The sequence below is a fragment of the Ischnura elegans genome, chromosome 1, assembly GCF_921293095.1.
Source record: "Ischnura elegans chromosome 1, ioIscEleg1.1, whole genome shotgun sequence".
NCBI classification, from domain to species: domain Eukaryota; kingdom Metazoa; phylum Arthropoda; class Insecta; order Odonata; family Coenagrionidae; genus Ischnura; species Ischnura elegans.
Genome location: NC_060246.1, coordinates 113,771,997 through 113,798,138, shown reverse-complemented (window position 1 = coordinate 113,798,138; position 26,142 = coordinate 113,771,997). Strand labels below are relative to the sequence as shown.

At 40.7% G+C, this 26,142-nt stretch overlaps 2 protein-coding genes across 2 annotated transcripts in view; both read left to right on the top strand.

Annotated features, from left to right (window-relative positions):
• LOC124168315 overlaps positions 1–13,489 on the top strand; it is a 100,548-nt gene extending 87,059 nt beyond the window's left edge. Inside the window, exon 3 of the mRNA XM_046546484.1 lies at positions 11,987–13,489. Within this exon, the coding sequence (XP_046402440.1) occupies positions 11,987–12,254 (268 nt within the window). The 3' untranslated portion in view covers positions 12,255–13,489. The remainder of the gene's footprint in view (positions 1–11,986) is intronic.
• Positions 9,698–12,121, top strand: LOC124168335 (protein yellow-like). Its single transcript, XM_046546509.1, has one exon. It carries the CDS (start codon positions 9,900–9,902, stop codon positions 11,622–11,624), a length of 1,725 nt encoding a protein of 574 aa, XP_046402465.1. The 5' UTR covers positions 9,698–9,899; the 3' UTR covers positions 11,625–12,121.
• Positions 13,490–26,142: the final 12,653 nt, after the last annotated feature.

Here is a 26,142-nt window from a genome sequence, read left to right as displayed (position 1 = left end):
GATAAGAGCTGCTAGGCCTACTATTAGGTCGAGATGCATCTCGTAAATTTCAGTCATTCGTCACTTAATTGCTAGATAAAAACAGTAAAATCAAGTTACATCTTCCCGCAATATATTTTTGATTTCGACGCATTTCAACGCCTCGGCATCATCATTAGCACGACTGCTCTGCGGTAACCTACGAGGTTTACCCCGCTGATGAAGCGAAGGTATTGAAACGCGTCGGAAATAAGATTGTGGGCTCACAAAATATTTTTTTCTACGTATGAGATGCTGCTCCAATGATACTTCGCATGAGGGCATTGAATTTAGTTGTATTTCAAAGTCTGCCCTTCACTTATCCGCGCTTTATACCAGTAGAATCGGCAGTAGGGTGGGAGTGGTAGGCAAAAGCAGACACAGAAAAAACTCAAGGGGGGGGGGACGCAAAAGATATCTTGAGTTGCCTTAACTTTTATCGTAATAAAAAATAATAAAGTCACAGGCAGAGTAAAAGAAAATTTTAATTAAAGTAATTATACACATATGTAAGACAATGCCATCTAATGATATAGAAAAAGTCACAATTGTGGTTCTGCAATGTTTAGCAATACGGGCGGACCCGCCCCCCATCAGGGGGTCCCCCATCTGTATCCGCCACTGATGGTAGGTGGGGAACACAGGACCGTATTATCCCGCTTGTTACAAAGCTCGGCAAAGGGATGAGGTCGGAATGTATTGGTATTTTGGTTAGACGCAAAAAACTTACGCTACGCCGTATGCTGAGATCATAGTGGTAATAAAGGTAGAGAGAAACCTGGCGTCAATTTTAGCATATTCGTGGCGAAAGGCGCCAAGTGGACCGCAGCTTAACGTCCCATCTGACCGACTGACAATGAGTGCTGAAATTCTCCTCCAAACAGCGCTCGATTAGGGATCGGGTAGCCTCTGAAAAAAAAATCTCCGCCACCGATTTGAATACGGGATCACGGCAGTGGCGGATACATATGGGGGGCGCAGGGGGCGCGCGCCCCCTTGCCACCTGCATTGCCTAACATTGCAGAACCTCAATTGTACCTTTTTTCTATCATAAAATAACATTATCTTGTATACTCCTAAAATCAGCTGAAATGAAACTTTCTCGAACTTTGCATGCGACTTATTTTTCATTCCGATAAAAGTAAAGGTAGCTCAATTGAGCTTCTTAAGAAATATTTTGCGCCCCCCCCCTTGAGTTTTTTCTGTATCCGCTACTGGCTGACGGGGTGGGTGGGCGAAACTCCTCACCAACTAATCTCCTTGTCCTCTCGGGCTTAGATAAGGCTCTGTAAGGGATAAATCTTATCTCAGAATCATTGCCTTCCACTCCCAAGATATGCTCCATCTCTCGGATTGGTATGGCGATAGGAGTAGGCATATGCTTGTACGGTGCTTATATACCTGCCATCACCGTAATCTGGCCCCTGGATTGGATTGACGAGTTGAAAGGAGTAAATCTATTCACCTTTTGATTTGCATAAGTTAATATGGAACGTTACTTGAAAATTTGGTGAAATTTTTTCGAAATATATGGTTTATTGATACCTATATTTTAAGCATTAATGTGATGCTATTATTTGGAATATCTTTAATTGAAACACAAGTTGTTTCGCCTCATGTCAACAAAATTTTGACTCTAAAGGTCTAAGATTTTGATCAAGTTTTTTGTTTAAGTTTATCGTAACTGCAAAGTAAATACCTCAAAACCGCTTGACGAAAAAAATTGCGCGATTCATGCGCTTTTTCATTTATTTCCAATTTTTGCCATAAATGCGTGCCTAAAATAATTTAATTCCTATATACTCACTTTTGTTAGCAGTAGAGTCGTGGTTACGGGTCATATTTGATTTGGAGTTTTCATAACACTAGCAAACATGACTTGCGACAGCTCTTCCTTCAGTTTGAAATAATAGGACCTCGTCCGTTGGTATCTGTTTCATGTGATGAGTGTTAATTGGTGGAATCTCTATGCATATCCCTCGCCTCACAAACGCCATATTTACCTGTTGCTAGATGCTCACACCCCTCATTCACCCGCGCAAGTAGCGAGAAATTTGCTTCGGGGGTTGCTGGGGAGGTGGGCGGTTTCCCCATTTTAATATTATGTTTTTAATACGTGCGCTTCGGAAAACCATACATTTATTTATTTGCAGAAAATGTTCTCGGGTTTTCCACCGCTTGATGTCGCCCATGTCTCCCGGCGTTTCGAGCAGCGACTTGCTGACCATCCTGAGGGGATCTTCCAAAAAGGGAAATTCGGAAGATCCCCTGAGGATGATCAGCAAGTCACTGCTCGAAACGTCGGGAGACACGGACAACATCAACCGGTGGAAAACCCGAGAAACTTTTCTGCACCTGATGCACCGGGAAAGCCTAAGATTATACTTTTATTTACTTATTCTCATACCGCCGAAAACACCATATGTTGGCTTTTATAATGGGATTCTTTTACCAGTTAATAATTACACGTGTCCCAACAACCACGTCCTGGATGGGGTAATCTACCTATCTAATCTAGGCGGGACTCGAGCCTGCGACCTCTTGTTTGGCAGGCGAGGACTTCACCGCGCCGCCGCCGAGGCCGACAATTTCAATAAGTTAGCGATACATTTCGTTTGCATAGTGGTGAAAGTTGAATTCATCATTAAGTGTAGAAATTGTGAATTGTACCTATATCGGAAAATGGAGTGTCAAAGGATAGATCCCCCAGGGGCGGATCCAGGATAGGGACAAGGGGGGGCTAAGTGGGAGTAATCTCCCAGCAGCAGTAGGGTTCCGAATGAAATGTCCATTCTATCTAGTGTAAATTGGATACCCAATGGGGGGCTATAGCCAATGTGTCTGCCACTGCCAAGGGCTATTATTTCCTCAGCAGATGTATCTCGGGTAGTCAAGGGAAAAATTTAAGGGGGGGCTGGAGCCCAGAAAGCCTCCTACCCTTGCCACGCGCCAGCATCCTCCCATTTTCTTCTTCAATGTTTTTCGCCTCTTATGTTAGTGGTACACGGCGCGCCACCTTCCTTCGCGATGCGCTGTCTCGTCTCTCGGTAATTCCTCCATCCATTCCCTCCCCTCCCCCGCACCACGCCCTCCCTCCCTCCCTCGTCATTCCCGGAGATTGTGTAACGGGAGCGCCACAGTCGACTAGAGGTGGGGATTTCGGATCATTTTGATCATGTTGTTTCGTTCATGGTTCTTCACATCATTCGAGCGAAAGTTTTGCTAGTCACGATGTAATGGATTGAACCAAAACTGCGAATATAATCCCATTCATATTAAATAATTTCATCGATTGAACAAAATCCACGTATCCGGGGGAATGCGTTAAGTTCGTTGATTGATACGCACGTATGTATGTATTTAAATAAATAGTTGCAATTTTCCACGAGTATATGTCGAATCTCGATTATGCTTCAATCTTCGTATTTTATTCCTTTTATGTACTCTAAAATCCATAATTAATATCCACGGATCGTTCATTTTGAAATAAATTTGAATTGGATATCATTCCGTTTTGCCGAAAAATTATTCATTTCGATCGATTTGATGGGAAAAATTATGATCAATTTGTTCGGTTCATGCCAGTGAATCGCAACTGTTAATTCATGAACGAAATACGTAGCTCCTCAGTCGAGTGGTGGTTAGGTCCCGCTTTAATGTGTTTGTGTGTGGCAGGCGGTTGCGAGGCGTCATTGTGGACGACCGACGTGCGTGTCCGATGCTGCTTCTTTCGGACTCCTTCCGGGGCCCCCCTCTTCCACCACGGGGGCCATGTAGATGCGGAGTGGGGAGTGCGACCGCCCCTCTTCCGCCTCCTCCGTTCCCACGCCCTCCCTCCGCTGCCTCCAGGAATGCTTCAAGCGGAATCCTCTTCCTCCAATCCCATCACAATTACGTAGTCCGCCTCATTTTACTTGGATCAACGCTGAGGGAAAGCCTCGGGTCGCTGTGTATTGTTGTTCTGATTGAGATCGAGTTGATGGAAACCTTCATCGATTGTATCCATGTTGAAGATAGTTGGATTAAACTAGGGAAATACTTCGCCATGCTGTGTTGTTGCGTTCTAAATCCAATATTTAACTTTAACTAAGCAGAAATACGTCACATTAAATGTTAATAATATGTTGAGTTTTAGCATGTTATTATATTATTACGAGCTTATGCTTTCCAGAAGATTCGTATTGTTTTCGAAAAGTTGTAATGGTAAAACTGATTTTATACCTCCCTTTATATTTTAATGAACATAATTACGCCAGATTTTCGTATGATTTCAATACTTAAAAGTATAATTTCAATGTCGACAAATAGGTACGGTGATTTGGATGTTTTCGTCGAGGAGTGGAAGGCAAATGAATTTAGTGAAATGTCGGGATTTCTGCATCGAGTTTGATTTTTCACTATCCATCGGTATCATCTAAGGAAATAACCGCGGACATATCAGCGGCGTACCCTTACAGGGTCACACGATGTTAATGAACGTTGTGAGCGAAAATTCTACTGAGGATAAATCATTCGAAGAAGATAACTCGTTTGCTGCAGGACGTGGTACAATTAGGTGGTCGAGTCGCCGTCGCTTTATCCACTGCGGCATTATTGCTCTTATATTCGTGACCTTTAAAATACCACGGTCTCTTCATTTATATCTACGTTGGAATTTTACGACAACCATAATGAATGAAGTAATTATTTGTGTCACATATGCGTTTAGTGACGTTGAACCGAATTTGCGGCTAGGGTTGCATTTATCGGCAGTTCACCTGGCGTTCTTCTTTACTATGGGCTCCCTGCTGTGGGATATTATTACATCTTTATTTTGTTTGAGCGACTTTATCATTTCTGGCAGTGTCAATAAATACTTCCAATTCCTCTTTTAATCTCAAATCAACACTCAAAATTCTTCATTCTTATTTGTTCGTTTGTTTTCAGTTTTAGTGTCTGCGTGATAGTCATCCCAAGTTCACTAGTGTAGTGTGTCATGAAGTCAGCTCCTTGCGAAAGAGCGGGATGGTTACCATTATTATTGAGCCGTGCTTCATTTCCTTCTGTTAATCTGCCGGTAATGAGACGTGATCGCTCAGACTGCCCGTCATCTCATGTGAATGCCTCAGAATATGTGCTCTTGTAACTCAAAGCGTATATCATTCTTGCGACATGATCTCGGCCATGCTTAGTGACACGGAGAACCTTCAGTTTAACCTTGTGGATTGCGGGAATGAAATAACCATTCTATCTGCCTATTTCCTTGTACTTTTTGTTGAATCAGTTGTATTTTCATTGAAAAGTATCCTATGTTATGTGTATAATACCTACATTGAATAAGTTTCGAGGAAAGTAAGTTTTTCGAGTAAAATGTGACGATTCGTTGCTCCTGGGAGGACGCTCCAAGATATTTTTTCTCCAAGTATCTCACCGGAAGGATATAATAGACTCATTCACCTATTTTGTTTTATTTTCGATTGTGATAGAGTGTGAAAAAAAAGGTGACCGATTTTCATTCTATCGCCTTCTTCTCAAGTCATTCAAGACGAAAAATTAACAGCCATAGCCCTTCGCACATGAGTCGATGACGTCACTTACTCATGCGGAGCGTGTCGTCCTGCCGCTTCACAGCTACTCCTCAGGGTTGTAGATGTCCCGCGTGAGGTTCATTGTTGTGCCACTCTTGTGATCGATTACTCCCCTCAATGAAAGCTTATCCATGGTCGAGTAAATGAACCAGATCTTTAAAGATGTCACCAACTCATTAAAAATGGGGGCAATTTCCGTGTTTTCTTATTGTAAACTTATAAGCGAATGATTTAATGGGGAAGATTTTCTTCGTTACTTGTCCTTCCCTTGAATCTTACGAGTTGTTCTACCGGCAATGAATTGTGATTTCGGGTTCGAGTGGACGGCCCCTTTATCTGCATCGTTTCGCTCTCCCATCTCGTCTTCGCCGCCGTATTCCCTTAACAATATCTCATTCTTCTGTATTCTTTTCTTCCGTCTGTTATCCCTTTCCGTGATCGACTCTTTTTTCCATATTTGTCTTGCCCCACCTAGATATTGGACGCCAATCAGTTAATTGCTTTCGATCATCAACGCAGCTGTTTTTAAGATCGCTTTCTTGGACGGATTCCCACGCTGTCTGCTGACGTAACACTCGAGAGAGCGAGGAAAATCGCTCACATTTTCCGTGTTTTTTCCTCGTGCATGCTGATTCAGGCGGGTGATTTAATTCGTCGCCAACTCCTCGATCATACGTGCCGCATGACGTGTGTCGTCGCGGTCTCCCCGTGATCTCTTTTTTCGTGCCAAGGCTCTCCAATAATGTGGGAATCCATTGCCCACTCTCCCGAGTCGGCGCCCGTGAAGGCGAAGCGACGGCTCTTGCTCCTGTGTCCTCCGCGTTGTCCAAAGAGGCTGCGCTCACCACCCTCATTAATCCCCGACGTGCGTGGTACGGGGAAATAAAACAAAGCGGCAGTCCTTGTCAAAAGTGAGCGAGCAGTGGAGCGTGTCAATGGCAACAGAAAGATGCTGATTTATTGTCGAGATGTCGTTTTGTGTTCACGATTTCGAAATGCTCTGTCTTTTGCCTCCGTCTCCTAATGTGACCAATTTTTCGGCCTAATCGCTGAATGTCTTTGTTGCACGAGGACGCACGATGGATTGATAATTATTTCCAGAAATAGTCTAGCATAAAATGGCTTTATTCTTTTTTGTTAGTCTGTTTTAGCAGTTTTGATTTCTTTTGAATTCCATGCAATCTAAAATCTGGTGCCCTCGCTTGCTTATCTCCTGTGGAAATAACTCAGGATGTGTCACTTTTTTTGGACAATGCTGTATTTGATGTGAGTGATGGTATTTACTCGCGTTGATCTTAAAATTAATCAATTGGAAGATTGACTATGTTAATGAAACATAAGGTCATAGATTGAAAATAGAGCTTCGCCTAGTCCTGAAATTCCTCTTTAATGTATGAACCATCTGTCTTCACCACATTTTTAAATAATTTGACTACGAGACCAAATCAGGAGGAAAATTTTTGGCCAGCACAAAGGCAAACCACCGCTATTCTAAGGCGAAGTTATGCTATGAATATGTGAGTTCGGAACAATTTACTTCACTTTAATGTGTGGTTTTCGTGAAATTGCCTGATTCGCTGTGTTTTTTTGGTAAATAATACCGTATACCATTTAACCATAAAACATGTCTTAAACTATTTTATTGAGTAGAAATAACTTTTCCTTTTTTAATTAAGAGCAGTCACCGGTTTCGGTAAATGTATACTTCATGCATGCTTCTAACAACTAAATAGGTGTAGTCTGAGGTTGGTGTACGCATATACGGGTGAAAAGAGGAGTAAAAGGAATTTGGGTGATGAAAAAGGTTGGTTTAGGAAGGAAAAAGCCCCTGTCAAGGTTGAGCGAGGGGAAAAATATCTTTTGATTGTGATTTAAGTGTCGACACCGGTGATCTAAACAAAATCGTGGTTCAGTTTCACGCATCTTTTAATTTAATTATAGACTTTCATTAAGTTATCAATTTCTGATGTACGGGTTTACAACGGACTGTAAAAACTTCCACGCAAATTCGCATCCGCTGAAAAAATCAATGACATTTCCCTCTCTATAACAGACGGTACATGAGCTGGTTCTTTGTGTGGAACAGAAGTATACATCGAGCGTCGAAGTCTCCTTACCATTCACGGAATTCATGTGGTGGAAATTATCCATAATGAGTGAACAACACGTGGAATTTTCTCCTATTCCTCTGCACCGTTTTGATTTTCCTAAGCTTCTAAAGTGACGTAAAGTGATAATCATACGGCATGTATTTTAAAGCATGTAGCTAGAGCATAATTTATGTAGTAGGTAGCTTTAGAGCATTTCTGTGCTATCTGTGCACTTTATAGTCCCTTAATATTTCATCGGAGTGGCGTAATTATGCGGGAGCGTTTCAACACTGAATATGCTTGTGTTTTTTGTAGGAATGAATAACATATTTTCCCTTTGATATCGTTGAAGTGAAACTGAAACTTTACTAGTGGGTCGTAACTCCTAATTTAGCCGCTATCTTCATATTGCAACTTTCCCTCGCTTATATACTCTCACACGTCCGTTTCCTGGCCTTTTGTTTTTGGTTTCCTCAGAGAATACACACACTAGCTTGCGTGAGAAAATCCACTCAACTGCCAAACCCTTTTTTTCACTGCCCACTTCACTGCACTGAGCGTCATCAGCCTCGTCCGCCGCGAAAATCAGGCGCTGGAACGATCAAGCGGCCTCATGCAAATTGAATCTCGTCGCATAATTTGATCGGTCACTCATCTAAGGGAATTGTCGATGCTCTGCTGTAGGAGGCGTGTCTGCATTAAAGCCCACCTCTTAGCGCGGAAGGCGCTGTCGGTTAATACATCCCGTCGGTCGGGGAGGTGGATAGATTTGCACCATAGTAAACACGTCCCACCGGTCAGGACCGGTTGTACGCTCACTCACCCAATTATCCCCCCAGAACTTGCTCGTCATGCCCCGTGATGGTACGTAAGTACACATGACATTCGACCCCCCACCCCACCCTCTGGCTCCACCCCCACATACGCATTAGGATGCGCCGCGAGGTTGGATGCTGCCGGTGGTTGAACTAGTTCATCCAGCAGGTGCGAGGTGGTGCTCTTGTTTCTGAAGTGGTTTAGCGGATACTGAATACCATCCGCCCTTAAAATAAGCGCGAGAACTTATTTATGTGTGCAGAACTAGTTTACTCCAATCGCTCCCCTTACGTCATATAGTGATATTTGATTTGTAGCCCCTTTCCACTGGCTATTAGCGCCCTTTGTCTTTTTTACATAATATTTCTGAAGTTACATTGCCAGTTATTCCGTATTGTTCTCTTGGGACACCTGAGAGCGGGCAATGTCATTTGGCCATTTTGTGTGAAGGGGTGCGCGGATCCCGTGATGGAATTATAAGGGATGGTACGTTTTGTCATCGCCGATTAGCCATTCCGATTATTCGAGACGGAAGGAGTACGGCTAGGAAAAGGTGATATCTTCCTTAGGGCCTCATCAGCTTGAACGCATGGTGACGCCTCCAGCGTGCACGAGTTGACGGGGAATGAGCTTAAAAATCGCTCCCTTTGAAATATGTATTTTCCTTATGCAGAGCGGCTCGCGGGGGCCCGGTGGTCAGTCGAGGTGCCCATCCCATCTCGCTCCAATTAACCGAGGCGTCCGTTCCCACGCCTCAATAAAAACATGCTCCTCCTCGCGCTGCGACCTTTCGTCTCCCGTCATTTGTTTTTCAATCGCTGGGCGAGCCTCTTCAGAAGCCGCCCCTCATTGAGTGCGCGTACCCTCCTCCCCTGCTACCTTTGGATGCCGGTCCGCTCAAATTACTCATCAGCTGACGTTGATGCCCCCCCTCCCTCTGTCGCTCCCTGCCCCTTTCCACTGGCTATTAGCGCCCTTCCGCCGCACTATTGTTTTTAGCAGTCAACACCCACGCTTGAGAGTTCTTACGCTGGCTGGCGACTGAATTTCAAGAAAAAACCCAAGAAGCGGTCGCGTCACGGAACGAGCAGAAAGGCGGAGAAGAGTGGAAGGGGCAGGGGGGGGTGGGGTAGCGCTTGTGAGGAAGGGGGAGGGGCGGAAGCAGCCCCCCTCTGGTAGCCGCTGGCGCTCGGCGGCTCTCGGGTACCCTCGGTTCGAGGTGTGGCCTTTTTCTTAGATTGAGAGACCGTCTCGAACAGGTTCCTCTCGTGGTCAGTCTCCGTTGATACCCTGCGGCAATCACATCGTCTTCTTTCCGGTAACGTCGGCGGAGCGCAAAGATAGTCGTCGAAGAAGCCCGTTGTTGAAGGCACTACTGAGCCCAACCGGCGTTGAAGTCTCCGCGAGGATGGCTTGCGAAGCGGTGAGGAGTCGGCTCCTCTGGGCGCCCATCATCTTCCTAGCCCTTGCTACGCCAGCCCTTTGTGCCGACAGCACGGATCTCGAGGAATTCAGGGTGTTGTACGAGTGGTCCAAGTTGGACTACGAGTGGCCAGACGATTCCACGAAAGCGCGGGCCCTCAGCATGGGGCAATTCATTCCGGAGAACAACGCGCTGGCAGGGATCAAAGTGTGGGGCGAGCGGGTGTTCCTGTCGGTGCCGCGGTGGAGGGAGGGCGTGCCGGCAACCCTCGCGACCGTCCCTGCCTTTCCGCAGGTTGGGTTCGCGTCCCCGAAGCTTCGCCCTTTCCCGTCGTGGGAAATGCAGGGGGTCGGCAACTGCTCCGCTCTCCAGAACGTCCGCAGCATGGAAGTGGACACTATGGGGCGCCTGTGGGTCCTAGACGCCGGCCGTGTTTACACTGCTTCCATCCGTTCAGACGACCGTTGTCCTCCGAAGCTCTTGGTTTTCGACCTCGTCACCGGTTACAGAATGATACACAAGTACATCTTCCCGCCGAACGTTGCTTCCAGCACGACCAGCTTCCTCTCAGATATAGTATTGGACGGTAGTGGCAGTGGTGGTGCCCAACCGGACAATTGGTACGCTTACATCAGTGACTCCGGAGATGCGTCGATTGTCGTGTACAGCATGAAAGAAGACCGCTCTTGGAAGGTACAGGACGTCAACAGCATGAGGGCGGATCCGGCTGCACGGGATGTTTTTGTTGCCGGGGAGAGAGTTAATCTCATGGATGGGGCATCTGGAGGAGGAGTTGATGGCTTGGCTCTGGCACCTGTCAGGCACGGCTCCCGATACCTTTACTACAGCCCTCTCGCTAGTTACAACATCTACGCCCTGCCTACCGACTTGCTTCGCGATTCTAATTCTGCCTCGAGGGGAGTTTCTGGTGCAGTGATAGATTTAGGCCGCCGCAGGTCACAAGGTCGTGGTATGGTCATGGATGAACGTGGCATTCTATATTTTGGCCTGCTGGCACAGAATGCTGTTGCTCGGTGGAATAGTACCAATAGTACTTCGAATCAGTTTTCTGCTAACGGTTACAATCAGTATGGTGTTGGTGGAGGATTTGGCACCTTTGGGGGACCAGCTTACAGCACTGAAGACCCAAGGAGGCCCTTCGACCCGAACAATAGAGGAGTGAATTTTGGGGGAGTTCTTGATGGAGTACTTAGGCGTGGCTCTTTGGAGGGCTCTCATGTAGTTATTTCAGCTGATGATAAACTATTGCAATGGCCTGATACTCTGGCTTTCGATTCAACTGGTAATTTATGGCTTACATCGAACAGGCTGCAGAATTTCCTTAATAATCGTGTCAATTTGGATGAACCAAACTTTAGGGTAATCCGTGGTTACACAGGCACCAAGTCATACCTCTATGGGGATGGATCTGATGGCCGCTGGTCTCCTGGCTCTGGGAGGGGTATTAATCAGTCCCAGGGAGGCAGGGACGACCGAAGATGGGGAAATGATGCAGATGATACCAGAGGAACATGGAATGGTCGTGATGATCCTGATGACAGGAACCGGCCATATTTTGGATCAAGCACAGCCAATCCGCGCTACAGCTCTACCTACAGGCCCATAAATGGAATATCTGATAGCTCAAGGAGTTATGCCTCTATTCTAACCATTATTGTTACCTCATTCACAGCATTTTATTTCTGTTAAATTCTGAAAAGCTGAGCTGTGCTTTAAAGTGAACTTTTGAAAATACTTAGTGATTTTGAATGCTGATTTGTGTGTGATAAGTTTTGTGAGAATGTCTGTGTGTATATGTTGACTTTAGAAAAACTAATATTGAAAATGGGTGGTACATTTGACCTGACCAAGTCAATTGAGTTTTCTATATTCTATCGTAATGGTAGATAAGGCCTCAACTGCAGTATTACTAGAGCAGTATTTCATGTAAAAGGGATTGTTTTTCGGAAATAGGATACTGAGATTCCAATCATCTTCTTGTAAAATGAAGTTATTAACTGTTCATGCTGATGCATATAATGCATATTGTGTCATTATAATTATATTTAAAGGTTAATCCTTCCTCCGATGTCTGCATCACTGCTGAGGGTCCAACTTGGCCAAAAGGGGCTGAGAAGCAGACGGCGACACAAGCGCTTGTACAGTCGCCTTCTATTTCCTCCCGAGGATGGGGAATTGCTGCTGAAGAGCAGGTCCAAAGGTGCCTCCTCCAGTGCAGAGGATGGTGTGGAAGTGGAGATGGAGGAGGAATCTGACTGGCTGGAAAGAGCTTTGCGAGAGGATGCAGCTGGACTCCGCACGGCCCCAGCCAATCTCTGATGTCTTGCGTAAAGTTAATTTTATGTAAAGTCACTATATCCATACTCCTAAAAATATATTTATGAGCAAACTATTCAGAAGTGGAACTACTAAAAGAACCAACTTTTATTTTATAGTTTGGTTCCGTGTATGTCATATGAATCTTTTGTAAGTTGGTTTCAATTTTCAATTGAGTTTTTTTTTCTTCTTTTAATTGATTTTCATTCATTTAAATTTTTTTCGTTGACTTGAAATTTTAAAGAAAATATTTTTTACAGTAATTTTTATGACTGGACTGTCTGGAGTTTTTCTGACTATTATTTTTGAGCTGGTTACCAAAATGTTATAATTTCAATATAGTCATGTATATTTGTTCACATATATTTCATTTATAGGTAGTTTCCCTGTTGTACAGCTCTTGATCTTTCTTTATAAATATGTGGATTCTGTTCCGGCTAAATCAATTTTTTGGTTAAGACTTGCCTTAGGTACTTAAAATTCTATGGTAATATCACAAGAAATGAAAAAAGGTATAACCAGTTTTATCCGATCTTCATAACTGAGAGGCTGCATTCTGGCCAGCTGGTACATTTTTAATTCCATTGAACGCTATTTGTTCTTGATGCACAACTTAATTTCATATGATTTTTATATTGTCTCAACATATTGTGTATTCAGTTGTTTTAGGCTCTGTATTCTCTATCCCTTGAAGGTTAGAATTGGAAATTTTGCTTAAAAAATTAGTGAATGTGTTTCAATATGGAGATGAATATAATGAAATTATCATCCATAGGCCTAAATGATAGTAATGTTGACAAGAAATTGTATTTTTAAATAGATTTCATAGGATTTGTAGTCACTTGTGGAATTTGGTTGTGACATAAATTGTTCATGATGGCATATCGATAGTGCATTTTGTAAGCTGGAGATACCATATATATCATTTAATAGTATCTTTTACTAGCAGTATACAGCTGGATTTCCAAAGTTGAAGTGCGGTTTTCTTTGTGAATTGTGTTATTCATTGCGATCCAGCCAAATGACACTTCAGATTCTAATTTTGGCTACTTACCAACTGGATATGCTTCCATGAGTTAAGATGTTGGTAATCAGTAAATGTATGTAAACATTATATCTGTGATTGTTACTAATTGTTTATATGTGTACTTAATTTGATGGTAAAGTACTACTTGTGCTAAAAATAATTTGAAGCTTTCTGTTTGTCATATGTTTTCACAATAAATGGATAAATAGCATATTTTGGTGATAATTCTTTTTGAACTTACTTAACTCACATTCATTTCTAACTAATTATTCTAGTTTACATATTGGTACTGGTTCTTGTGAAAAACAGCCTTCTCCTAACTTCTCATGATGTCTTGCTAACAAACAAGTTCTTTCCATTGCCTAATAGTCTCGACTAAAAAGCTCAATCACCTCATTAGTAGTAAATTATTAGTTCATGTAGTATAAATGCACATGCGGGAATTATTTTAACAAATTTGACTTCGTGTTCACTTTAGATTGAATATCCTAGGATCCTAGGAATATCCTAAGCTTCCACATATGTTATCAGATATTTGTCTAGATATCAATATAACACTCAAGTAGGTAAGTAATGTGTATATAATTGAGCAAATAATTTATTTGTACGTCAAGTTAAATGCTTTATGTTTAATTTTTCTGAGGAGATTCTTCCTTGGCGATCCATCAGTAGTTAACGACTGTTTATAGATTATATTTCCATTTGTAACTTTTCTCAGGGTTTGTGGGTTCCTTATGTAATTGTTCATCTTAATAATTAATGAATTATGTTCTTATTTTTTGGTAAAAGTCGAGGTAGCAAGGGGGAAGTGGATGTTAAGTTATATTTAAATCCCTCTTTCATAGTTAGACATTATATCCCCAAATCATCTCTAATTCAGTACAACCTTATTTCTCAAAAATCCTGAGTATTTACTTTAAAAAATAAGCCATGCTGCTTTCATGTCAATATGAGGTAAGTAATGGAATTCATTGAGTTTGAAAAGCAGTTCAATTTTCTGAGTCAATAGGTATATCTTTGGCCCAATATGACTTAATTATTAGAATTTTCATGACAAATTATTAAATGTTAAGTTTGATTTGCAATAAGCACTGCCAAATATTCTTATTGCGCATATCAAGTAGCAGTTCATATTATTCGTTTTTATAACTAAATGAGGTTTTTCTGTCATAAATATTTTTTTATGGAGATAAGCTTACAGTTCCCAAAGTTCTGTTCACAATTCAAGCAGCAGTTTATAGTTTTTCCCATTTCCAATTGAAATAGTTTACTGGATACTTTGAAATCATCATAAATTTTACACTAAATTTTTCTTTTATTTATAGTATTTTATATATTATATTGTCATACCATTATTTTATTCTAAGTAAGCATACTCAGTGGGTAATATTGGAAGAGTTTATTTTTGTTCATGAAAATGGGACCTATCATGCTTTTCTTGAAAGAATCTACCGCCTCATGAAATGATGTTTGAACAGGTCATCCAAGGCTAATTATGTTAACTGTGTTTTCCTGTTGTTAGATAAAGTCTCCTCCCCTCAGAATTACAATTACAATTATCATCCTCATATGCATCTTCCTTGATGCTGTACCCTGGAATTTTAGTGGGTTACTTCATTTTATAGTCCATGTGATCCTTTAAGTCTCAGCTAGATCTCTGCCTTCATGATGCTGCTGCATTTATACATAATTAGAATTATTTTCACTTAAATAATGATCTGAAGCCGAAGATGATTGATTTGATAGCTTTTAAATTCAATCCGTTTTCCAATGACATTGTTATGAATTAAATATGGAAAGAATCATAATCAGTAAACATTTAGGGAATATTGGTCCAAGCAGGATCCCTTCTAGTGAGTCCTCTGACATCTTCTAATATTTTAACCCTTTCGCTGCTCTTCAATCTCCGAAAACCTTCTCCTCACATGCGGCGAAAATGTTAAAATGCGTTTCCTAGGCCCATGGAGCAGGTACTTCCAGGATGGGTGTGGTACCCCCTCGGAAGGGTCTACCAGCCTACCTAGGGGGGCCTACCTCCCGAAAAGGGACCACTCTGACTGCAATTTGAAAATCAATCACTCAATCCAATCATCAAAAAATGATTGTTTTCATCGCAATCCTGCCAATCAAGAAATCAAGCATGTCTTTTTAACCGTGTTTCTACGATGAAAAATAACGATTTTGTTAACTTTTCTAGAAACGTGGCTGCGGACAACCGGAAAAATGGCCATTTTAGCAAAGTTAACAAAGCCGTTATTTTTCATCACAGAAACACGGTTCAAAGACGTACTTGATTGCATGATTGGTAGGAGTGCGATGAAAACAATAAGTTTTTGATGATCGTATTGAGTGATTGATTTTCAAATTGCAGTCAGAGCGGTCACTTTTCGGGAGGTAGGCTACCTGCTCGTAGGGTCGAGGAGACGGTCCTGCGTGGGTGAGCTCGCGGAGGATAGGGTCGACTGGGATTAGCGACCCTTCGAAGTGCTTCGGCAAAAGTGCTGACCGCATGGCAGGGAGGAAGAAAAAGTACGTCCACAGCAGTAAAAGGGTTAAACATGAAGCAGTCATAGTCAGAAATTTCCTTAAACAAGCTGTTTCATCCTCACACCATATACACCACTCAACCTAAGTTAATAATGCATCATAGTTGTTACAAATATATACACTTTATTCAAAATCAAACTCATATTCAAGGTGCATGAATGTAGGATGACCTGGGATCAGTTAATACATAGATGGAGGAGGAAGCGATCAAGAAAATTCATACATTTGCTCTGTCACTTCATCAGTATGGTTGCTCTCTAATTTTTTTAAATTTAACCTATCAAAGAAGAGTTAAATCTTATGAATAATTCTTTTTGAATTATGAGTCCATTCAGCCAATTAGAGGGCATAAATTTCATGCGCAAATACAGCTTTTTCAGTGGCCACATTACCTGAAATGTTTCCAGTTTGTTTGAAAATGATTTTTTTAAGCTTTAGTCTGCATATTTTCTTTTCTGCAGTATATAATAATAATATGTGATGACATTTATTTGCTCAGGGACAATTCTGTCCCATGGAGCATGAAGAAGCTTCCCAGCTTAGTTTAGACTTTGCTCTCCGGCTGTTGCACAGTGCGCACAACTTGGACTGCTAGTTGCATAATACACTCAGCAGTCCACACCATCTTATGCGATATAGTCCAAAAATTTCCACGGAGGGGAATGATGTCTTGGTAGCTTAACTGGCTATAGCACTCGGCCAGAAATTGGGAAATCCAGGTTAAAATCCTGGTGTAGGCGAATGATTTTTTCTCTGTGGAAATTTTGCTTGACTTGTGGATTGCGGGTGACTCTGTAACGTTTTCACCATGGCTAGTCCCAGTATATTAAAATGAGCATGCAGAACATTCAAACCAATAAATTTAAACCAGTTCATACATAAAATCAGTTTGTCACAATCTTTTAAAGGATAGATCAGGAGATAAGATTTTAAATTAGTGAAAGTCTTTTCAATTTTTTTCTTTGAGTAATTTGACATGTCTCACTGATTTTATGGTGATTTTCAATGAGTTCTAATTTTTGATCAAATAAATCATGGATGGATTTACGTACACTATTGTGTAGTCTTATGTAGTCCAAAGGGTTTACCAGAAAGAGTTTCAGTGTTTGGTTAAATGCATTTTTCAGAGTTAGCATTAAATTTTTTATCCATGATACAGGCATGAGGGTAATTGAGTTTTGATCATTTTATAGATTAAAGTTGTTTAAGAGGCCTCTTGTCTTTGCTCTTGCCTTTGCCATTGCAATCAATTTTGATACAAATAGCAATATGTATACTATAGCAAAAAAAGCATAGAAATAGCAACTATGTCAGTCGCAGGAGATCTTTACAGGCTCACTACTGTCACTGACCCTATTGCCATTAAAACAAAATTCACTGGTTACATTCTCCCAATCCTCGAATACCACTCTGTCATGTACTGCACTGCCTATCCCTCCAGATTGCAAATTCTCGAACACCCTGTTAATTTCTTCATTTCAGTTGTCCTACACCGCATTCCTCTCCTCTATAATTCTTCTTGCTCTGAAATAATGTCTGCTCTATCATTGGCCCCAATATCCTCTCTGAGGAATACTTATGACTATTCTTTCATTTACAATGCTTCAAATGGTAAGTACCGATCCTCAGAAATACTCCCATTCTTTTCACTGAGCATTCCTACCAATGTCTTTTGTGATAACCACCTACTACACTGTCCTACCCACCAAAGTCTGTCTTCCCCTCTCCCAGAGATCACTTTTTTTATTTACAGATTTAAGATATTTTACGTAGTATATGACCCTGGGAATATCTTTGATGAAAGATATTTACCATCAAGAAAGATATTTACCGTGGTATATTGCCCTGGGAAGATCTTTGATGAAAGTACAGAATAGCAGTCGGCCTAAGATCAATCTTGAAGTACAGGTAAGAATCTGACAGACTCTGCCATTAACTTCTTGCTTGCAATTAGAGCTCTCTAGATAAGTTTAGAACCTACCAAGTACAGAAAGTGAAAGTTTGAACTTTCCGAGCCATTGAAGTAGTAAATGGTAATCCACTGAGGCAAAAGCTTTGCTGCTGTCAAATTCATATGGGACAATCACTTTTTGGTCATCACTTGATTGTTGGATATCATTTGTTATTTTAATTAGTACAATGTAAGTGCCATAGCCTTTTGGTAACCCTGTTTGAAGTTCATCCCGTAGGTAATTTTGAAATTAATTATTGACTGTGGTATGATAAACATGGCATTCCTAATGTTTGGAGATTGCACACAGCAACACAACAGGGCAAATTCTGATATTTGTGAATCCATTTAAGAGAAAAAAGAAGTCTTTGATAATTTGTTAAATTTAATAGTTGGATACTATAATATGTTTTGATATTTCTTTAGAATTTTTTCACATACTATTTCACTAGTCCTCCGCAACTGCTTGTAGAGGAAGTATCATAATACGGATAACAAACAGTGATAACCGGGGCAAGTTTGCAATGATGCACATCAAGTAATTATTAAATCTGACATACATCAAAACAGAATGATTAATTTGCAAGTAACATCTCCCTCTGAGTGAATTTATCTTCATGGGCAAACGAAATATTTTCGGTGAGTGACCAAGGAAAACAAAAAGAGTAGGGGAAACTAAAATTTCTCAAGAAGCAGAGGTGGCACCAAAAACGTTGTGCTAAAACTTTTGAAAGTTACTGTACATATGTCACTACTAAATTATGAGGATGGGAGTTCAATTACGTTATTTATCTAGTGGGTTTTACCTTTGCCCAACTAAGAAGTAACAGGGTAAAAAAAGAGAAAATACAAATCAAAATGAAATAAATATGATTGAGAAATATCAAAACATATTAGTATCTAACTATTAAATTTAACAAATTATCAAAGACTTCTTTTTAACTTAAATGGATTTGGTTGCAGTGATTATTGAAGGTTTGGCACATTCAGATACCAGCTTTGTACAAGTGTACTTGGTCCCAGTGGCAGGCTAGAGAACTTGAGGGTGGAAATGGAAAGAATGAACCTCAATGAATTAGGGGTCAGCAAAATGAAGTGGCCTGAAGAAGGAGACTTTTGGTGCAGAAGCTAGAGAATGAATCATACTGGATCAATCAATGGTAATGGCGGAATGGGGATAATGCTTACATGGAGTGCCTGATTGCCGCTGAAAAGCTGATGCAGCATAATGTTATTCATGGTGAAGATTTAGACCGCACTGGTAGGTACATACAATAGTGGTACAGACTTATATGTCAATGAAGAATAATGAAGATAAAGAAGAAATATATGAGGATATCATGGAAGTAATCATACAGGTAAGAAGGGAAGAGAATCTTACTAATCTTGGTGATTGGAATGCTGTCGTCCGAGAGGGTCAATATGGAAAAATAAATGGGGAATATGGATTAGCTAAATGAAATGAAAGAGGAGAAAGGTTATTTGAATTGTGCATGGAATATATACAATCTAGTGGTTGCCAATACTTAATTTTAAATCATAACTGGAGAAATTATGAGTGGGAAATACCAGGAGAGGTGAGGAGACTTCAATAGAATATATCTTAGCAAAGAAGAGATTCAGGAACCAGGTGAAAGAGTGCAAAACCTGTCCTGGGAAATATCTACGGTGGCCATAATTTAGTGATGATGAATTTCCACTTTAAATTCAAGGAACTGAACAGAACTGCAAAGAATGAATGGCAGATAGAAAAATTGAAGGAGGCTCAATATCCATTGAAAGAAGCAGTAGAGGTTATAACAAAAGCAGATGTTACTGAGAAGTTAGCGGAAGATAGCTGAGAAGGGATTGAAGTGGAATACAGGATGCAGCAAAAGAAGTTCTTGGGAGGATAAAAGCCGTCAAGAAAAATCCATAGATCATAGATGAAGTCTTAGAACTCATAGAAGTAAGAAAGTGTAAGAATGTGAAAACAAACGAAGGAACATGGAAACAAGAAAATAAGGATCTTAATAAGTTTCAAGGAAAGGTAGAGAAATGTGTATGAAGAATATCTGTAAAGATGTGCGGAATAACCTCTCAAGTTGAAACGTAGGTACTGCCTATAGGATAGAGAAGAGTCACTTCAAGGATCAGAGCACAATAGATGCAATGCTATGAAGGTCAAGAATGGGAATCTACAATAGTTATTCACTGGAAGTAATCTTGCTTCTCAAATAATTGAAGAGGAAAGTGAAGTTGAAAAGGATGTAATGGTAGCCTCAATCTTAAGATCCAAATTTGACACTGGAATGAGGGGCCTTCAGATGAATGTAGCATCTGGAATTGACGACATTCCTGCCAAACTTATTGAGAATGCAGGGGAAAGACGTTGGCGCAGCTCTACGAAACTATATGCTACAGATACTCCTGAGGAAACATACCAAGGGACTTTGAGAAGAACATATCATCATTCCTATTTCCAAAAAGAAGAGAGTGGAGAAATGTGAAGACTTGAGGACCATTAGCATATTAATTCATAACACCGCATTGAAGATACTATTATGAATATTCTACTGCAGGAAAAAAGAAGGGAAAGCGAAGGAGCTCCTAGATGAAGACCAATGAAGATAGGGAAAGCAAGGGTGCAAGGGAAGTCATATTGGCCCTGAAGCTGCTGGAATATGGTAGTTTCCTTCATCAAAGAAAACGAAATGCAATGACTGCGATTCCTTACCCACCATTAGCGTATTCATAATTACAAATTATTTGGTTTTAGAAATCCCAGTTTGGACAAATGGCAATGGTCAATTTTAACCTCATTTGAAAAAGGCCAGATTGGCCCCAATGCGATTCCGCTCCACGTGACATCACAGGGACCTAGTTTCTATACGAGTAGATAGGAGTTTTGCATCGTCTGAGATTACTAATGCATGCATGAGGCACAGAGCTCAGGGAAACATCTCTTAATAATCACACATTAAAAATACCTAAGTTTGGAAAGTTTCCTTCGTTTGATAGGGTAATAATTATTCTTATTTAAGCCAAGCACTACCAGCCAGCAGGGCACTTAGCTACCTGGTAGCAGCCTGCGTCATATCAGTGCTCAAGCCTCGCCCCAAGGTCACCTCACAAGGCGGCAGGGGGAACCAGAAATACGTCACACAGACTTTTTCCCATCATTCCTACTTAGCCATTGCATTTACGAGAGCTTGAAATTTTTCACTTTTCGTTTAATCGCAAAAAATAGATATCCTCATTTAAAAATCTAAAAGTGTGAAATTCGTACTCCAGGAGTAATAATCTTTCGATTTAGGCAATAAAAAAATAAAAGGAAACCACCCTATTAAAGAGAATGGAGAAGAGCAAACTACATTCATCATGGATGTGGTCTTAGAAAAGGCTTTTATCAACATTGATTGGAATGAAATGCTCACAATTCTGAAAGAAATTGGAATGTTTTATAATGACCGGAGAATTATCCTTAGTCTATATAAAAACCAAGTAGCTGTGATTAAATGTCGATACAGCTGCTAAGAAGAAAGAATGAGGAAAGGAGTGAGAAAAGGGTGTGCACTGTCCCCTACAATTTTTAAAGTTTTCATCTATAAAATTATCATTGACCTAAAAGTGAAAGTGCCAGATGTGAAAATTCTTGGTGAAAAAATTAGCATGCTGCAATATTTGCCAACGACATAGCAGTCATAGCAGAAGAAGAGACATGATGAAACATCTGTGTACTATGGGGAACATAATGACTAGTTGTGAATGAAAATCAATGCAAAGAAACCAAAGTATTGGTTTATAGTAGAAGAGAAGAGGTGGAGACCAACCTGAAACTAGGAAACTATTAAGTTAAGAAGGTGAATGAGATCTACCACTTTGGTAGCCAAGTGACCAATGATGGGCGAAGGAAGATGGAAATAGTCAATAGAATAGCTCAAGCAGAGAGGATATCCAAAATGAGGAATCTTTTTTCAAATGAAAATATGAGCATTAAAGTTAGGAAACAATTAATAGGACATACATTTGGAACATGCCTCTTCATGGTAATGAGGCATGGATGATGACAGCAGAGGGCAAATCAAGTTTGGAAGCTTTCAAAAATGTGGTATTATGGAAGAATGATGAGGTTGAAATGGATAGATATGTAAGTGTTGCGGAAGTTCTTAAAAGAGTAGAAGAGGAGAGATGTATTTTGATAACTGTAGGTAGAAGATGGGACAAATTAATCATGAGATACGATGGAAAAATGATTATTATCGTTAAGGACAGGCGGAAAAAGAGACGTAGGGCTGGGGCAATTAAATTCATACAGTTATTACAATGTATATTGGAATATTATCAGGTTCCAGAGATTATCTTGGTATGGCTGACTTAATTGCCACATAGACCTAATCCACTTCAATATGGTACAGAAGGAAGTTGATTGATATGTTATGTTTTGATGCCTAAGTGTTTCGACTGTTGTGCAAGGACTGTGGGGAAAGCTCCATGCAGATGACACATCCCAGTCTACTGAAATAATAAATTTAGTCTCCTCTTTCCTGCTTGATTACTTCCGCTTTATACCGAATCCTTTCCCTTGTGCTACAATCTTGATGTGGTGGAAAGGCTTGCCCTGTTCATGACCCCTAGAGCAACACTGGTGGAATATGCATATTCTCAATTACTCCTGGTTTGGGCAACTCATGACAGGTAGGTCAAAGGGTAGTAGCCAGGTGGAAGGTAGTCCACGTGATGGTGCACTTAAAAAACATTGTTGTAATGGAAGTGGGAAACCATCCAACTATCTCTTCCCTGAAAACATGGAGGAAAATCAAATGAGCCTCGGCAACTCGTTAAACAGGACCTGCCTTCAAAGGGCTGGTGAAGTTCATAGCACTGAGGTTGGCAAGGTCCTTGAGCTGGTCAACATGCAAAACCTTTGCAGAGACTTATCATCAGCCACGGTATCCAAGAAAGAAGGAAAGATCATGAAGTTTTAGAAGGAAAAGGCAGCAATGAATGTATGGAAATTGGGGCATTATTCTTCTTAGTTTTGATGGAATTTTGTGAAGTGGTTTGTCGAATGATCTAATTGGTGATTTATAATAGGTCTCCACCTGAACATAATGTAATTTCCCTTTCTAATATGTATTTCCTTCTTAAATTTGTTGCATCAAAGCATTTGGCTAATAGTTTCTTCTCAATCTGGGAATATCTGCTTAGAATGTCTGTCATGGCCTAAGAAGCATAAGCCATTGGCTGTCCCTCTTGAAGCAATGCTGCTCTTATCTCTTTTGAACTTGCATCAACTGTCAATGTTAGTTCCATTTTTGGATCATAAAAACCTAATGCTTGACTTAATGCAGCCTTCTAATCACTAAATGCTTTATCCTGGTGTTCACTCCAAACAAACTGAATCAAAAGAGCAACCAGAGAAAGTGATTTTTTAGGAAAAAAACCCACTTATTTGGATTTAACTTGATATCATTAAAATTTGCTGCCTCCGATACCTCAATGAAAACCTGCATGACTTCCTCTTTTGCATCTCCCTATATCAAAATATTATATTGAATGAGACAATCATGATTGATTTTATCAAAGGTTTGAGGAATAATCCTGTGAAAAAATTCAGGTGCACAGTCAAGACCAAATGTTAGTTCTTAAAAAAAAACCTTTCCCAGATAGTTTGAAATGCATACAAAGAGCTTTCCTTGTCTAATGGAAGCATCCAACACCCTGACTGAGAATTTTTTTTACAAAAATGTTTTTAGCCAGCCAGCCTCGTTGCAACTCTTCAATTGTCTTTTCAATTGTAGCGAATGGAAAGTGAGTCCTCTTAATTGCCTTATTCAGTGGTCTAAGATCCAGAAAAATCCTTAGCAAACCATTTTAATTTTTAATTACCATGTGGATGGAGATTATAGTTTTATGTTGGGGGACCAGCAACCCTGCTGGGAGGTACGGCTATGGAAAACCCTCCAGTGAAACAGGGGGGTCCCCAGGGCACTCCCTTGGAAAATGATGTTGTTAACTTATTTAAATTTTTGGCATTTTTGTTTTCATTACACTTGAATTTACAGGTTTGGTACTTTTTTTTCGGAAAAAGTATGAACCTTTAAGTTGGGGGGGGGGGAGGGGGGGCAGGCTCTCCTTGGCCCCCCAAAACTTTATTCATGAATAACCACCATTTGACCAACCCAGCCTGTGGGTTTGACAACTGGTTTGATGATATGTGCTCTCTCCATGCAATGGAACTCACTTTTTACTTTGGACATTAATGCATCGGGTACTTTCTAGGGTATAACTAATGTACAGCAGTGGTGGCTGGTGGTTATATATTCAGGGTGTGCATTAGAGAAGATATAGGAAGATGAAAAAGGGCATGAAGTTCAAATGAATGCTGCTAAATGGCACTGAATGCATTGACGGGTTAGGATCCTGAGGGCAGGTAGTGGAGGTGGCAGCTACACTGTTACACTACCTGCAAGTTACTCACCAAATATGCTGGTGCGCACTCGTGTTGTGTTGAGTCTGCTCCCAGCACCAATTTGAACATGGCATGCCCGCCCTCCCTACCCCTCTTCCCCCCCCCTCCCCCCCGCTTACTTCGTCCTGCCTGAGCACCCGCAAGCAATCACGTAGACCAAATATGTGGCCAGCACGATGCCACGGGATCACACACTTGTAAAGCAGTGAATTCGCCAAGGGGGGACCTTTTGCAACCAAACGCTTGGAGCTTGATATCCCATTTCTGTGTGGACAGGGTTTTTTTCTTTCTCTTTGCAAAGGGATACATAGTTTTCTTTTGTAATTCATTCATCTTTAGGTATGCAGTTGCTAATATACCTACATATATGCACGTGCACCACCGATGTACAGGCTATCTATGCAGGGGAAACAATTAGTTTCACCTCGGGGTCAATTACAATTTCCACCTTTTATGAAAGACAGTACACTCGACCATTAAATGAGTCATGATACTTAGCGGGAGCTACACCTTTTGTATCTTTTGGTAATGCTTTGATCCTTGAAATCAAATCCAAAGCCCATGATGATTTCAACCCAAGAGTAGTGGTACACTTCTGACACACCTCATAAAGTTCAATTGAATGCAAAAATTTTTTGAACCTGCAATTGAAAACACAGTTACCAGTAACTGGAAGTTTTTCATTAGTGTACAAAGTAACTACCTCATTACATTTTTAATAACCTTGCATTCACTCCTGAAGCAGTGTACTGCTGGAAACTAAGTACATTACATACATTGTGCACCAGTATCTACCTTAACCTGAAATAGGTACTTTTCTGTGGACTTCAAGGGTAGTAGTGCACCAAACAACCCTTCCCTGCATTTGTTTCTTCTCTGAAGTGACTTCGATTGAAAGCTCTCTTATCTTGTGGTCACTTTCACTTTCCTGGATATATGGGAGTCCAGCAATAGTTTACTTGCTGCCTTTTATGTTTGGTAACATACACATTCTAGCAAAATCATTTTTTTCTTACACTGAGCACACTTTTCCGCATGCTAGACAATGGCCATCTCCATGCTATCACCTTTATGATTACCTTGAAGCTCCTTTGTTTGCGGCTTTGGAAAGGTTTTCTTGTTGCATTCCACATGCCCTGCTTTTACTTATTATATCAATTTCCTTGATTGATACCTCTGCTTACCCAGTTATTTTTATGAACTTGTTGAAATACACACATGAAATCTACACAATGCATTTGGCTAATAATTTCTTCTCAATCTGGGAATATCTGCTTAGAATATCTGTCATGGCCTAAGAAGCATAAGCCATTGGCTGTCCCTCTTGAAGCAATGCTGGTCTTATCTCTTTTGAACTTGCATCAACTGTCAATGTTAGTTCCATTTTTGGATCATAAAAACCCAATGCTTGACTTAATGTAGCCTTCTAATCACTATATGCTTTATCCTAGTGTTCACTCCAAACAAACTGAATCAAAAGAGCAACCAGAGAAAGTGATTTTTTCGGAAAAAACCCACTTATTTGGATTTAACTTGATATCATTAAAATTTGCTGCCTCCGATACCTCAATGAAAACTTGCATGACTTCCTCTTCCTCATGACTGCCTTTTGTTTGGTAACATTCACATTCTAGCAAAATCATTTTTTTCTTACACTGAGCACACTTTTCCGCATGCTAGACAATGGCTAGATAGCCATGCTATCACCCTTCAGTTCTTTATATGAACTTATTGAAATACTGCTGCACGAAATCTACACAATGCAAAGGCACCCTTAGCATCAGTATTACGAATGCTCGATGTCTTTCCTTGTTGTATTTTATCCTGCATTCCACGTATTAACAAGTCTTTCACCAAGCTTTCTGTTAGTGTCCCAATTTGAAAAGGTAAGCTAAGACATTTAACCTTTTCC